Source organism: Plecotus auritus, assembly GCF_963455305.1.
Source record: "Plecotus auritus genome assembly, chromosome: 3".
In the NCBI taxonomy this organism is placed as follows: domain Eukaryota; kingdom Metazoa; phylum Chordata; class Mammalia; order Chiroptera; family Vespertilionidae; genus Plecotus; species Plecotus auritus.
The window spans coordinates 195,847,265-195,863,468 of NC_137772.1; the positions used below are offsets into that span (position 1 = coordinate 195,847,265).

At 39.6% G+C, this 16,204-nt stretch overlaps 1 protein-coding gene across 4 annotated transcripts in view; it reads left to right on the forward strand.

Moving 5' to 3' along the window:
• Positions 1-16,204, forward strand: part of GYS2 (glycogen synthase 2) — a 46,889-nt gene that overhangs the window by 11,428 nt on the left and 19,257 nt on the right. For all 4 annotated transcript variants that reach the window (XM_080661329.1, XM_080661330.1, XM_080661331.1 and 1 more), the window contains 8 exons: positions 1,425-1,607; positions 8,326-8,470; positions 8,954-9,071; positions 9,255-9,375; positions 11,470-11,576; positions 12,234-12,293; positions 13,322-13,400; positions 14,582-14,695. In XM_080661329.1, the coding sequence (XP_080517455.1) occupies positions 1,425-1,607; positions 8,326-8,470; positions 8,954-9,071; positions 9,255-9,375; positions 11,470-11,576; positions 12,234-12,293; positions 13,322-13,400; positions 14,582-14,695 (927 nt within the window). The remainder of the gene's footprint in view (positions 1-1,424; positions 1,608-8,325; positions 8,471-8,953; positions 9,072-9,254; positions 9,376-11,469; positions 11,577-12,233; positions 12,294-13,321; positions 13,401-14,581; positions 14,696-16,204) is intronic.

Consider the following 16,204-nt stretch of genomic DNA (forward strand, 5'->3'; position numbering starts at 1 on the left):
AAGGAAGAGCATCCTTAGCAAAGTGGGGTGTGGTCTAAAGCCAAATCACAGATCTGTATGTTGGGAGTGGGTTCCATCTGGCCAGTCTTTCTTACTGATTAAATCATAGTCCAATAGCCATAAAGGGCTTCCTCAAAGTAAAGGGGAGAGTGGAGAAGCAGTCCTATTTCTTTGTGTTGGTGACAGAATAGGAGAAGGAGGGTGAGGGTGCTGGCAGGTCTGGGCAAATGACCAACATGAACTCTTGTTTTAGTATCTGTTAGTGTCTTTGTCTGCACACTGCTTCCTGAGCCACTGCCCCCAGTCAGCCTCAAGTGTGCGTGTGTGCACATGTGTGTGTGTGTCTGCTGTCATCCTTCTGTTAAAGGGAATAGAAGGGAGAGAAGCAAGAAAGTAAGAGCTCAACTTCCTCTAAAGTAAAGCAGTTCCGGAAACAGAGATTGCCTTTTGGTCAAAGGGTAAACAAAGACACGGAAAAAACCCCAAGGCTTTTCTGGGCAAGTCCTGTTTCTGCTGTCACCTGCTTCTCCTGCACCATTGATCTGTGCTGTTCATATATTCATAGATGTGAAAACCTTTGTGAAGGGCAGACCCTTTATTTTTATTTTTGTTAATTCTCAATGGAGGATAATTTTTCTATTGACTTTTTAGAGAGAGTGACCGGGAGGGAAGGGAAAGAAACAGTGGAGAGAGAGAGAGAGAGAGAGAGAGAGAGAGAGAGAGAGAGACTGATTGGTTGCCTTCCATAGGTGCCGACCAGGGCCAGAAGGTCAAGGGCCAATGCTCTAACTACTAAACAACACTGGCCAGGACAAGAGCAGATACTTGCAAATACAAAGGTTTTAGCTTAAGTCAGTGGTTCTCAAAGAGTATTTCCCGGACTGGCTGGTGTGGCTCAGTGGTTGAGCATGGACCTATGAACCAAGAGGACATGGTTCCATTCCCCAGCAGGGCACATGCCTGGGTTGCTGGCTAGATCTCCAGTAGGGGGCATGTAGGAGGCAGTTGATCAATGATTCTCTCTCATCATTGATGTTTCTATCTCTCTCTGAAATCAATAAAAAATAAAATAAGAGTATTTCCTGGACCATCAGTAGCAGCATCACTTGCAAACTTGTAAAAAATGCAAATTATTGCCCCCCAGGCCAGAATCATTGAATTAGATTACCTGGGAATGAGACCCAGATGTCTGTGCTTAACAAGCCTTCCAGGTGACCTGAGGTAGGTAGGCTAAGTGTGAGGACCGCTGGGCTTTATGCCACTGAATCCTATAAAACACTCCTGCTAAATCTGCATGCTTCACAGTTAGATCCTTTCAAATTGAGCTGAAACTTTACAGGCACGATAACTTTCCTGATGCTGTGGGCCATGAGCAAGATTCACTTTCACCGACAGCTTTTCTAAATGCTTCCCTCCTGATGTAGGTGACAGACCATGCAGACGGTAAACATGTCATTGCCCAATTCCACGAATGGCAGGCCGGAACTGGACTGATCCTTTCTCGAGCCCGGAACCTTCCTATCGCTACAATTTTTACCACTCACGCCACACTACTTGGGAGGTATCTCTGCGCGGCAAATATTGATTTCTACAACCATCTTGATAAGGTAAATAGTCAGTAAATAGTCCTACTACCTTCCCCCTCACCACCTTTTTTCTGATCCTGGAAGCTGAAGGATGAGAAGTATTGATCTTGACATTTCATCTGCCAGTGAGATGGCAGCAATGCCCTTTTAACTAATCAATATGCATGACAAAGCCGCCCCTTTGACAGAGACTCATAGGGTTTGTTCAGAGAGGCAGTGTGTGTCTACTTTGGAGCAATAGATCCAAGATTCAAAGGAGTGGGGGTGGGGGGTAAGACTGCGGGCACAGGTTGGTCTCCTGTCTACCTTGGAGCTTGGGAAATGCTGCGAGGATCCTGTATCACACACAGCTCTGAGTGGCAGGTAGAGAACCAGGATTCTAGACATACAGCTTGCACCGTGAGCCTTACTTCCTCTATCCCCCAAGTGAATAAATGGTCAGATTTCTCCTGTAACTCTGCAATGCATAGGTGGGGTTTTTGTCAAGGTCAAAAAAGACGGAAGATATTAAAAACAGGGATGTGGATCCTTGGTGACCAGTTATGTCTGCTCATTTGAGAAGACTGCCCGATTCTATGACCCAAGGTCATTGTTTTGACTTCTTCCTTCTATTTCCCATCAGTTACCAGTAAATCAGATTAAAATGTGTCTTTTACATCATATGCCAATAATATCAACAAAGCATGTGCATACCACTAAGTCAGGGGTTTTGTAGATTTGGTTTCTATATTGCCAATCAAATCAATTTACTATTTTAGAGGTTCTGTTTTACTGTCAGGAAAATGAGTACATTGGAAAGTTGATTTCTAAAGACTTTCCAGTTTTAAAAAAGTGCTAGGATTCTATGAAATAGTGTGTGTGTGTGTGTGTGTGTGTCTAATCCTATATAATAAAAGTGTAACATGCAAATTGACTGAACAGCAGAACGACCGGTCGCTATGAGGCGCACTGGCCACCAGGGGGCAGACACTCAATACAGGAGCTGTCCCCTGGTGGTCAGTGTGCTCCCACAAGGGGAGCACTGCTCAGCCAGAAGCCTGGCTCATGGCTGGTGAGCACAGCAGCAGTGGTGGTGGGAGTCTCTCTTGCCTCCGCTGCAGGCGGGTGATAAGGAGTGAGGGGTCCCAGACTGAGAGAGCCCTGGACTGCGAGAGGATATCTGACTGCTGGCTTCATCCCCCGAGGGGTCCTGGACTGCAAGAGGACGCAGGCCAGGCTGAGAGAACCACTCCCCGCCAGTGCACAAATCTCGTGCACCGGGCCTCTAGTACGTAAATAATATTTAGATAATGGTTGTGAAAAGTTATACTACTATCTCAAAGACACTTTGTCATTGAATGCAGAAAAGTTTTTTTCTGACAAACTATAACATTTGCAAAGCAATGAATGGTTCTAAAGGGAGTTGACCTATAAAAAGGTCAACCTACTCTAAAGGTCTCTAATTGTAAACATACGATGTACATTTAAAATAAAGTCACCACAGGATTCAGAAAGTCAGGAGAGCTGGGAACTTTTTTAATGGCATATGATATTGGTGGACTAATAAGGGCAAACCAGTGATCTGTGGTAAGCTCACCAACCATGTTTCCTGGAGAAGGGAAGACTTTGATTTTTGTGAAAGAGAAAATATTAGAGAGGTGTATCAAATATTTTACTGCAGAATTCTTAAGAGCATTATAGAGTAACTAGAGGCCCAGTGCATGAAATTTGTGCACAAGGGGGTGTGTGTCCCTCAGCCCAGCCTGCACCCTGTCCAATCTGGGACACCTCAAGGGATGTCCTACTCCCCGTTTAGGCCCGATCCTACCAGGTAGGATCGGGCCTAAACGGGGAGTAGGACATCCCTCTCACAATCCAGGACTGCTGGCTCCCAACTGCTTGCATGCTTGCCTTCCTGATTGCCCCTAACTGCTTCTGCCTGCCAGCCTGATCACCCCCTAAGCACTCCCCTGACAGTCTGATTGATGCCTAACTGCTCCCCTGCCAGCCTGATTGCCCCTAACTGCCCCCCCCCCCCCTGCAGGCCTGGTCACCCCTAACTGCCCTCGCCTGCAGGCCTGGGTCCCCCCCAACTGCCCTTCCCTGCAGGCCTGGTTGCCCCCAACTTCCCTCCTCTGCTGGCCTGGTCACCCCTAACTGCCCTCCCCTGCTGGCCTGATTGCCCACAACTGCCCTCCCTTGCAGACCTGGTCCCTCCCAACTGCCCTCCCTTGCTGGCCATCTTGTGGCGGCCACCTTGTGTCCACATGGGGGCAGCCATCTTTGACCACATGGGGGCAGCCATCTTGTGTGTTGGAGTGATGGTCAATTTGCATATTACTCTTTTATTAGATAGGATAGAGGCCTGGTGCATGGGTGGGGGCCAGCTGGTTTGCCCTGAAGGGTGTCCCAGATCAGGGTGGGGGTTCCCTTGGGGTGTGGGTCGGCCTGGGAGAGGAGCCTGTGGTGGTTTGCAGGCTGGCCACGCCCCTCGGTGACCCAAGCGGAGGCCCTGGTATCTGGGTTTTTTTTTATCTTCTATAATTGAAACTCTGTAGCCTTGAGCGGAGCCAAGCCTCCTGCTCACTCCGTGGCCACAGCCATTTTTGTTGGGATTTATTTATCTTCTATAATTGAAACTTTGTAGCCTTGAGTGTAGACCTGGCCCATCCAGGGTGGCAGGGAAGCTTGGCTTCCTCCATTGCCGGGGAAACCCAAGCCTCCTGCTTGCTGCAGCTCCGTGGCCATAGCCATCTTGGTTGGGTTAATTTGCATACTTGCTCCTGGTTGGCTGGTGGGCATGGCTTGTGGAGGTACGGTCAATTTGCACATTATTAGATAGGATTAAGGAAAACAATTAATAATATACTTCAGCTATTATTTTTTTTAAGGAACAAATGTATGGTAGTAGTATGTAGTTATATATTACAACTTTATCCTCTTGATAAAAGTCAGTATTTATATCATACTGTCTTCAAATAGGATTATATATTCCCCAACTTAAAGCCCCTCACTGGTTGAAGTAAGACCCCAGCCCATTGTTCTAGTAAAATGCCCTGCCCAGCAGAGTGACTGGTAAATAACAAGTAGTCAAGAACTAGATTTTGAGTTAAACTCATAACCATTTCTTACAGAAAAAACACACACCCTATAATCATTTTCCATAGTAGACCCTCTCCCCGTGCTCACATTTGGTTTAGAATTTGGGTGATACATAAAAAGAATACCAAATTACATACATGGAAAGTTTTTAAAAGTTCAACATAAGAAATGAGTCAGAATTTAGTCTTTGAAACAAGACCCAAGATCTGCCTCAGTAACTTCTGGCTCAGGCAGATGAACATGGGGTAGGAGTGGGGAAATGAGAATAAAAATAAAAGTATTCAACTTCTCTAAGAGCAGAAAGATGAAACTACTGACTCAAATAATAATTGCTAACTGAAAACATTTTTTGTTACTAGCCAATTCACAAAGACCTGAAGTTGGTTTAAGTTTTTAGTTAAATGTATTAGCTGAAATAGCATTCCAACCATTTCTAGCCAGCATATGAATTTCTGAGACTCTTCAAGGTATTTTTAAATTTATTCTTATTAGTCCAGTCAACTTTTCCCTCCAATAAAATAGCTAGATAACTAAGAGGGAGTGGGGGGAGGTCGGAGAGAGTAAAAGGAGGATAAGTGGTGATGGTAGGAGGTTGACTTAAAATGGTAAACACACAATATAACTTACAGATGATGTATTATAGAATTACACACCTGAAACCTATATAATTTTATTAATCAATGTCACCTCAATAAATTCAATAAAATAAAATAGCTAGACAACTAATGCTTTTTAAAAAAGTTTTTTTAAGGTTTTGGCTTCTCTTTTTTTTAATAGTAACAGAGTTTCCTTGATGGAAACGAGGACATTGCTGTTTGGGATTAGAAAATTGTGAAGGAAGCCATACACAATTGTCTCATGGATTTTAACTCTCTTTTCTGACCAAGTTTTGAATTAGTGAACTTCAATGATAAGGTTACCCTCCACTGTAACCTTATACCTCATTCTTTGTTCTTTTATACACATTATCCAGAATACAACAAAAGGCTATGAGATACAGGAAAACCCAGGGAAGGAAGTTCCACTGTCAAAGGAACCAGGCCCAGATATGTTTTAGACGTTGGAATGACCAGACAGAGATTTTAACATGCTGTCATGAATATGGGGGAAAGTAGACAGCATGTGTGAATAGATAAGGTTGCTATGAAGCCACGGGTGACCAGGCATACATACTACAGGCCTAAAAGATAAGGGGCCAGGAAAAGACAGAAACATACACAAGTGCCTGTCTTCACCTAGACATTCATCTTTGTGTACTTGGTTTACTCACATAGAAAACCTATCACCCCGTCTCTACACCTCTAAATATTAAATGCTGCCCCACACATGAAACCATATTATAATCAACAACAATAAATAATAAAAATAGTTAAAGTTCTTGAGCATTTTTTATGTGTGAGGCAATTTTATATATATTTGATTTGTTACTTCATTTGCTCTTTACAAAAGCTCAGTGAGATAGGAAACATACTTTTCCAGAGTTATTTTTCTTAAACATAAGTTGTGTCTTTACCATATCTCTAAACAAGCCCATTCAGTCTTTCTATTGTATACAGGAAAAGGCTAAATTCCTAGCCTTGTCTTCAGGGAATTCTGGGAACTGTCACTATTATATCCTCCCAGGATGTCGCCCTACTATGTCTCCTACATTCTACACCCAATGCCAAAGTCAGACCAGACATTTTGCTATTTTCTGCACATTTCATTTGACTTTATATACTTGTTCGTTAAGGCAGTTAATATTTCAGCCTAAAATAATCTTTCCCCAAATTAAACTTTCATGTCCTAGTCCAAATGCTATTTTATGCATAACTCATGGTTCTTATCCTTGAAAATCTTACATTCTAGAGGTGATGCTGACAATATGAACACTTATTTAGTACTAGAGGCCTGATGCATAAAATTCCTGCACTTGAGGAGGGGTCCCTCAGCCTGGCCTGTTCCCTCTTGCAGTCTGGGACCCCTCAGGGGATGTCCGCCTGCCAGCTTAGGCCCGGTCCCCACAGCCCAGGGCTCTTGCAGTCCAGGACCCCTGGCTCCTTACTGCCCATTTGCAGTGGAGGCAGGAGAGGCTCCTGCCACCGCCTCTGTGTTCGCCAGCCATGAGCCTGGCTTCTGGCTGAGCAGCGCTCCCACTGTGGGAGCGCACTGACCACCAGGGGGCAGCTCCTGCGTTGAGCATCTGCCCCCTGGTGGTCAGTCGTGTCATAGCAACCAGTTGTTCTGCTGTTCAGTCAGTTTGCATATTAGAGTTTTATTATATAAGATGAGATACTTTCCCTATCCTGTTCTGATCTTATACCTTACTCAGGCACTTACTCATTTCTGCCTGATTTTTACTCATTTGCTTACTAAGTTATAGGCTATTTGAAGGTAACAGAAAAACAAATTATTCCACAAATATTGGTTGAATGAGAGATTTGGTTGAATAAATAAGACCAGCCATAAAAAGCTTTTAAGAAAAACTGCTGATTCAAGGATACCATATAGAGAGAGCCCTGGTTCAAACATTTTCAGAGAGATGTTTGTAAATATTACAGTCAAGAGAGACTATTCTAAGAATTATCTTGTTCTAATCTTTAGACTCATCTAATAAATATTTTTTTAGTATTTTCCTCTATATGGTGCAATAATTATTGGGACTGACTTGTTGATTGAGTTAGAGACTAAATGGTATAAAAGCAGGTGAGAGCACAAGTTTGCAGTCAGACTGATTTGGAACAATAGGACTCTGCTAAGATACGAATATGACATTGAGCAAGTTCTTTCACCTTTAAAAGTTTCGATCCCCCCCCCTCTATAAAATGAAGACAAAATAAGTACCTCAGTGGTTTATGAGGATTAAATATGATGTCCTCTTAGAAGAATGTCTGATGCATAGTGTTGAACAGCTTCTAAAATGAAAAGTTCATTGCTGGTACAAGGCCAGAAACTATATAGTTTTTTCTCTTAGACACTGCTACTTCCATAGCAACTATATTAGAAATACTATTCAGTAACTAAGCCAAATGGCAAAGGCCCGCAACTGTTGCCAGCTATTTAATTGTGGGGAGTTGGCTTATTGTGTGTATATTTTTAAGTTAAGATACCCAGAATAATCTATCACACTATCTAATTAAAATAACTGTACACCCTTGAAATTATATAGTGGTAGGACTACAATTGTCATGGAAAAACATTTGTCTTTTCTCTTTGTCAGGCTTCCTTTCAGTGAGTTAGGAATAATAATAATTAACTTAATTTTTTGCATCAAGTTTAATGTCAGCTTTACTTCATTGTTTGTGGGCAAAACATGATAAGGACCTTGGGGAAAGAAATTAGCTCAGTATTTATAAAATGTGGGATAAGTAAAAGTATAATTGAAATGCCAAAGAAAATCAAGATTCCTATGTGATTATAACTAAGAGGAAATGTCATTTACTCAGGGGTTTACATAGCAGTCTAGAAGCAGAAATGAGGCAAAGCAACACCTGTTTAAGCAAAAGTAGCTCTGTACTTAGTAATGGGTTTAAATAAAAATTTTCATTACTTTCATGTGGGCATCAAATTTCACACGGCTTTTGGGGAACGCAATGTGAACAATATGTGATTTTGTTTTGCTTGTGCGGGAAAATCAGTGCACGCAAAGGTATACGTGCTTGTGTTTTGTTTTGAACAGTTTAACATAGACAAAGAGGCTGGGGAAAGGCAGATTTACCACCGGTACTGCATGGAGCGGGCCTCAGTCCACTGTGCACATGTGTTCACCACCGTCTCTGAAATAACAGCAGTAGAGGCAGAGCACATGCTGAAGAGAAAGCCTGGTAATGTTTACACCTCCGTTTGTCACTGATCTTTCAATTCCAAGTGACAAGAGAGCATGAGAATTTTGCTTCAAACAAACAAACAAACAAAAAGCATAAAACAGTAGAGAGAAAAAAAAGTTTTTTGCAGCTGAAAAGGCAAATGAGAGCACCGACTCCATTGGTTGTTACAAGGATTTAATGAGTTACATTGTGAAGCATGCAGAGCCATGCCTGGTACATAGTAAGCAATGAAACTATAATAATCATCGTTATTGCTTTTAACTCTACTGTCATTGTACCAATGGTATTTTGGTCATGTACTCCTCATTTACTACTTCTACAATTTATTGTGAACATTTATGAATTTTCAATTCTATGATAGTCATAACCTAGAGATGTTAATAGAATCAAACTTTATATAAATTTAAACATGCTGTTTTTCTACAATGGCATCCTCTCTCAAAGAGCATTTTCATAACTATTTTATTTTTGCTTTTTCAGATGTAGTTACTCCAAATGGCTTGAATGTTAAGAAATTTTCAGCAATGCATGAGTTTCAAAACCTACATGCAATGTACAAGGCTAGGATACAAGAATTTGTTCGAGGTCATTTTTATGGGTATGTTTTTTTCTTTCTTAAAAAAAAATTAGGGTGCAATTTTAGGGATCTCTAATATAGAGAAAACAGTGTTGTTACAGTACATGTTTATCTTTCCCATCCCCTTTGTACTTTAACAGGATTCCTGTGTACATTTTATTGCTGGTGCTTTCTTTCATTTGAAACTGTTTTGTTTTGTTTTAGTCATCTGGACTTTGATCTTGAAAAAACTTTGTTCTTTTTCATTGCTGGGAGGTATGAGTTTTCCAACAAAGGAGCTGACATCTTCCTAGAATCCTTATCCAGGCTCAATTTCCTGTTGAGGGTAAGGAAGCTCTATGATGTTACATTATGTTTCCTGTGTTATGGCTTCCATAGGCTTTTTTTCTTTTTTATTGTTTAAAGTATTACAAATAATAGAACATAGGTCTCCTTTTCCCCTATTGACCTCTCCTTGGCCTCCCCCGCACCTCCCAGAACATGCCCTCACCCCCCTAGTGTCTGTGTCCATTGGTTATGCTTATATGCATGCATACAAGTCATTTGTTTGATCTCTTACTGCCCCCTCCAACCCTCTCTTGCCTTCCTGCTGAAGTTTGACAGTTTGCTCGATGCTCCTTTGTCTCTGTATCTATTTTTGTTCATCAGTTTATGATGTTCATTATATTCCACAAATGAGTGAGATCATGTGATGTTTATCTTTCATTGACTGGCTTATTTCACTTAGCATAATGCTCTCCAGGTCCATCCATGCTGTTGCAAATGGTAAGAATTCCTTCTTATTTACAGCAGCGCAGTATTCCATTGGGTAGATGGACCACAGTTTTCTAATCCATTCATCTGCTGATGGCCACTTAGGCTGTTTCCAAATCTTAGCTATTGTAAATTGTGCTGCTATGAAATAAAAAGTTTCTGCACAGCAAAAGAAACCATCAGCAAAACAACAAGAAAGCCCACTGCAGAACATATTTGCTAATGTATCTCCCATAAGGGTTTAATCTCCAAAATTTATAGGGAACTCATACAAGTTAACAAAACAATCCAATCAAAAAATGGGCAAAGAACCTAAATAGACACTTTTTGAAAGAGGACATACAGAAGGCCAAGAGACATATGAAAAGATGCTCAAAGTCACTAATCATCCAAGAGATGCAAATCAAAACAACAATGTGGTACCATCTCACACCTGTCAGAATGGCTATCATCAACAAATCAACAAATGACAAGTGCAGGCAAGGATGTGGAGAAAAAGGAACCCTCATGCACTGCTGGTGGGAATGCAGATTGGTGCAGCCACTGTGGAAAACAGTATGGAGTTTCCTCAAAAAACTAAAAATGGAACTCCCATTTGACCCAGTGATCCCACTTCTAGGAATATATCCCACGAAACCAGAAACACCAATCAGAAAGGATATACGCATCCCTATGTTCATAGCAGCACAATTTACAATCGCTAAGATTTCCATAGACTTTTGAATAGATTGTCAGGCCCTAGAGTGCAGAGGCGGCAGATTAGATGGTAAAATGCCTCGCACTCAGGAGATAGTCATTTCTAGGACATATGAGCATTCATCTGTTCATGGTTTGAGTTTATGCTTTCATTCCCATGGCTGTTGATATGTCATTTCCTTCTGAGAGAGATGCTAGGCCAATGGTATTTGTGGGAAGAGGAAAAAAAGAATCCCACAGATTTTAGAGTCAATCTAATCTCCGCTTTGCCAATAATCTGTGATAGGAGGTCAGATGTCTATATGGAACCTCCATGCCTCTCTTCTGATGTCAGTAAAACAAGGAGAGTTACATCTATTGCGCACAGCGATTTCAAGGATTGGGGTGAATTATGATTTAAAGCATCCAGCACAGTGCCTGCCACAACAAAATTGCTGAACATATGCTTGCTTCTTTACCTTAGTGTTAAAAAACCAAAATGCAATATCATGAGGATCAAGAAATTTGACAAAAAAATGTAAATAATCATTTGTGTAAATCAGTGTATATAAACTAAGGGGAAAAAATAGAATAAACCAAAACTAAATCCTCATTAAATTTCCAATCTTAAATTTTAAAGAGCGAATTTTCACCCTGTAGTATTAGCTCAAATTTGTATTACTTTTTTAACTACAGAGAAGATTGTGATAACAATATCAATGGCTAGATATTTTAGGTGATTCATGCCATGAAAATATTTTGTCTGAATTTTAAAATTTTTAATCAACAAACATCTACTGAAAGCCCAATTTAAAATAAATTTTCTGAAAAAGCCTTAGGAAGGTGGGTACAATTTTCCTGTGAATCACAAAAAGTATTCTTTTCACCTAGAGATGTTTTTAAACACTGTTCGAAATTGAAGGTCCATCCACCACACGTTTTATTTCATCTTTGGTCATTGACTCTGTTGTGTGTTCTGATCCCTCATTAGATGCATAAAAGTGACGTCACAGTGGTGGTGTTTTTCATTATGCCTGCCAAGACAAACAACTTCAACGTGGAAACCCTGAAAGGCCAGGCCGTGCGGAAGCAGCTCTGGTAATCTCATGTCTTGTAAATGTTGTCAAGCAATAAGTGTAAAGGATTATTTTTATGTGCATGATTTCTGATATATATTCCTGAACTATTTTTTCCTTAAGGTTATTATAGCATAAATACTACTTGGTTCTCTTCTCATTGGGCTATGATGCTAGATTATGTAATGGCTGCACAACTGGGTTACAATAAAAACTTTGGAATAGGCTACCATGGAAGGATAAAGCCTCTGTAGAACTCTTTAAAGATGGGTTGAATTTTTTAAAAAATTATTATGCAAATAAAAACATGGCAAAGTAAACAAATTAGTATAATGACCTCTTATATGCCCATAGCCTATATTCCACAATTGTCAACACATTCCCAATCTTGTTACATCTATACCTGCATCCACTCCCCCTCCCAGCCCTCAGCCCTACCCTAAATATCATCAAGCAAAAAAAAAAAAAAAGAAAGAAAAAGAAAAAGTTAAGCGATGTGGACTGGTCAGGGTTCTGCTGCCGCAGCTCTGGAGGTTTTAACTCAAGCTAAATTGGCAAATCCGAAGATAATAGAGGAGTCTATACAAAAGAGAACTATAATTTTAACAACGCACTAACAAAACAACAGCATTATCATGATGAATAAAGATTTAATTTATAGATTTTTTTTCCCAATCAGGGACATTGCACATTCTGTGAAGGAAAAGTTTGGAAAGAAACTCTATGATGCCTTATTAAGGTAGGTGTGTGGAACACTTACCACCTCAAACATTTGGATGTCACATTCCAACTTAACAGTTTCAATGGTATAATATATTTATGTTGTTCTGAATATAAAGGAATTCATAACCTTTGAAGATGTGTGACATCGTATCAGTAGGTTTGCTTTTATCCTTCATCTGACAAATACTTGTAAACAGGTTTTACAAATGAGAACATATTTATATAGGCAGATAGGTTCTAATTCAATGAAAATCTTGTTAAATGTTAGTATGCCAATCTGAAGCTAAGAGTTCATGAAGTTTTAAGTCAAAGTATATATTGACTTAATATATTAATTATGTTGACATATTAAATCAGCATATATTTATTAACCAAACATATTAATGAATATTAATTAACATATTAATATTACTGAGTATGTGTTTACTTAATAAATAATAAATAAGATATGTAATTTACAGATATAATAGAGACTAAATAACAAAATCAAATTTAAATGTATTATAACCTAATAATACTAAAATACATGATTTTTTCTGTGATTTTTAAGAGAAAACTATGTTGTCTCTTGACCCATGGTAGTAGGTGAACATCATTTCTCTTTACCAGTAAAAGTATCAACTTATAGATGGATAAGTTTTGGCCACTCTAGAATGTAGTACTCAGAAATGAGCAAAACATAATGAGAGTGTCCCCTGATGGTGAACATGAATGCTATAAAAATCAATTTTGATTTTTTAATGCTATTTTTAAAATCCTCACCTGAGGATATGCTTATTGATTTGAGAGAGAGAGAGAATATTGAAGTGTGAAGCAACGATTGGTTACCTCCTGTATGAGCCCCAACACTCCAACCATCTGAGCCTCCTGGCTGGGGCAATGCTATCTTTTATCAAACTTCTTCACACTTTAGGAATTTGTCTGTGAGCTTCATCTGGAAACTATGTTTACTTTTATTTTTAAAGTGCTTAGAACAGTATCTGACACAAAGGAGCACCGAATTAGTGCCAGCTGTTTTTATTATTAACATTGTTTTTCCCACAGAGGAGAAATGCCTGATATGAACAATATTTTGGATCGAGATGATCTAACAATAATGAAAAGAGCCATCTTTTCAACTCAGGTAGTAAAGAAAAAAGTGCCTATCTCTTCCCATTGTTAAAATCAATGTATTCAATATTTTAATTTATTGGAATGGGCTAATTGGGGACATTTTTAAACTCAAGAACTAGAAAGTCATTCTTCTGTATTCACCTAAATGTCAATTTTGTATTCTCTTTTATGAGTGGTTCATAAAAGAGATTGGATACAGGGCCTTTCTTGTATCCAGTTTAAAAATTTATTTGATACTCACTTAGCAGGGAAGATGCCATGATCCCAAGAGTTTTCCCAGGGCAAGGCTCACCCACTGCATTCTGGGTGTGCTGACCCCTGTGATTTCCCCAAATGTAGAAAACTCAACTGCATAATTTTTGGTAGTGAGGGACTGTGTTTGCACTCTCCCCTGGCACTAATAATAATTAATAATAATAATAATAAATTTGGAACCATTATATCCAATTGAAAAGCAGTGTATGTTGCAATGACAATAAAAACCTAATTTTTTTCAAAAAGCATAGAATTTTGAGTTACTGTAGAGAAAATGTGAATGTTTCTCAGACAAGTAGAATAATTGCAAAGAAGAAAAGGTAAGTGTTGTGTTAGGCATACAGCGAACTCGTGTCATAATAGTGAGGGATCAGACACGGGAGGATAGCCCCACTAAAGGATTTAAAAGAGGAGCTCCTCTCGAGGCAAGATTTCAGAACATTCATATTCCAAGTAAATCCCAGAGCAGGCAAGATGTCTTGGCCTTTTTTTTTAAATATATTTTTTATTGATTTCAGAGAGGAAGGGAGAGGGAGAGAAAGAGATAGAAACATCAATGATGAGAGCAAATCCCTTGACAGGCTGCCTCCTGCATTCCCCCCACTGGGGATTGAGCCCACAACCAGGGCATGTGTCCTTGACCGGAATAGAACCTGGGACCCTTCAGTCCGCAGGCCAAAGCTCTATCCACTGAGCCAAACCAGCCAGGGCTGTCTTGGCTGCAGGTGAAAAACAAAAGTAGCATGTGTTCACCATATACAAAGGCAGTGCTTGAACCCATTTTCCTCCTCTGAAACACACAAAACTTAGTCATCCTCATTAGTGTTGTCTCAAAAGACTGGAGGAAGGTTGTATGACATGTTGCCAATGACCTATTGTTGACATTAGTCACACATTAATTCTTTCCATAATTGACATTTTCTTCCATTACTTTAGCGACAGTCTTTGCCTCCAGTGACCACTCACAACATGATGGATGACTCCACTGACCCCATCCTCAGCACCATTAGACGAATTGGACTTTTCAACAGCCGCACAGACAGAGTTAAGGTAGAACTAATTGTTTCTGTAGGTCACTTCAAGTTGACATAGAATATATTTACTGAGAATTTATTAGAAGCCTCCCTTATTTGTTTTCTAAAAGAAATTAATTTTGTTTCCTCTCTTGGGTAATTAAAATATAATGACTATTTTGGTATCATTCTTGAGAACTGAAGAATATTTATGGCTTTGATTCATAATTCTAGCATTTATGTTCACTGTACAATCTGTTAGTAAGCATAAGGAGGTTATCTAATTTTTAATGATTTAAATATTTTCTAAGAATTAATGAACAAATCTCTGAGATTACATGAATTATCTTTGTTTCTTTCTGATAATGTTCAACTTGAAAGGAAAATATGAGAAGTTTCCAGTTTTAAAGAATGTAGCTAATGATGTTTTTATTGCAATTTTCTATAGACCAATTTATACTTTTGACTCTTGAGTTTCTGCAATGACTAGGCACAATGCTCGATATATGAATAAGACCTGGTTTCTACCACTGTGGTGCCTAACCTCTCTGATGTTTACTGAGGGCCTATTTGTTCCCGGCATTTGCTAAGTGTGGTTGGCAATGGTGAACATGTCGATAAATAATTGCTTAACCCTACTCAATTTCATTCACCAGTATTCAAGATCAAGGTGTCGTAAGCTTTTACCAATCTTTTCAAAGGTTTCCCTTTCCCTTCTTTCTTTCACCGTTAGCAGATGACATAACTGAGAATTCAAAAGTATAAACTCCTTCAGTGTCCCTCTCTACTGGCCTTATCTATAGATTTTTTACCTATTCTGGGTTCCTTTCCTTGAGGTCCTAAGGATTTTTAGAGGATCTCATTCCCTCCCTCATTCTTGGGAAACTTAGCCTGTTTACCCCCTCTTACAGTGTAGGCAATAAAAGACAACTCTTTTCTTTGCTGTTTACAAATATTCTTTGAATTTCTCTACATTAAAAAACAACTTTGCCTTAACCCGGTCTCCTTTTGATGTTCTTAAATGTTTCTATCTTTCCTGCTCTGCAAAATTTCTTGAAAAAACAGTCTATTCTTATATTCACTTTTTATCTTTATTAAGTCCTTGATGTAGACTTGGGTGGGTGTAGCAGAAGGAGACAAATTAAGGACTCCCTGCAACAGTACAGGTGAGAGTTGATGAGGGCCCCTTACAAAGGCCATGTCAGACATCCTGGAGAGGATGAAACAATGGGAGAGATGGTTGCACATAGGAAAGATCATACTTCGTGACCAATGGACATTAGAAGTGAGAAAGAGAAAGAAGGCAAGAATAATAGCCGCCTGGCTTCAGTATCTAACCAACAGTTTCTAAAAAACAAGAAAAAACTTTAACAGAAATTGGTTTGAGAGTCATGTCATGAATTGAGTTCAGTTTTTGATAGGATGGCTCTGAGTGACATGTGAGATATTCAAGTTGAGATGTTACTTAGAAAACATAGGCCTGGGGATTACAAGGGCGGTTGTAAAGGAAGCTACCAGTGCATGGACAGTAGTGGAGACCAGGGAA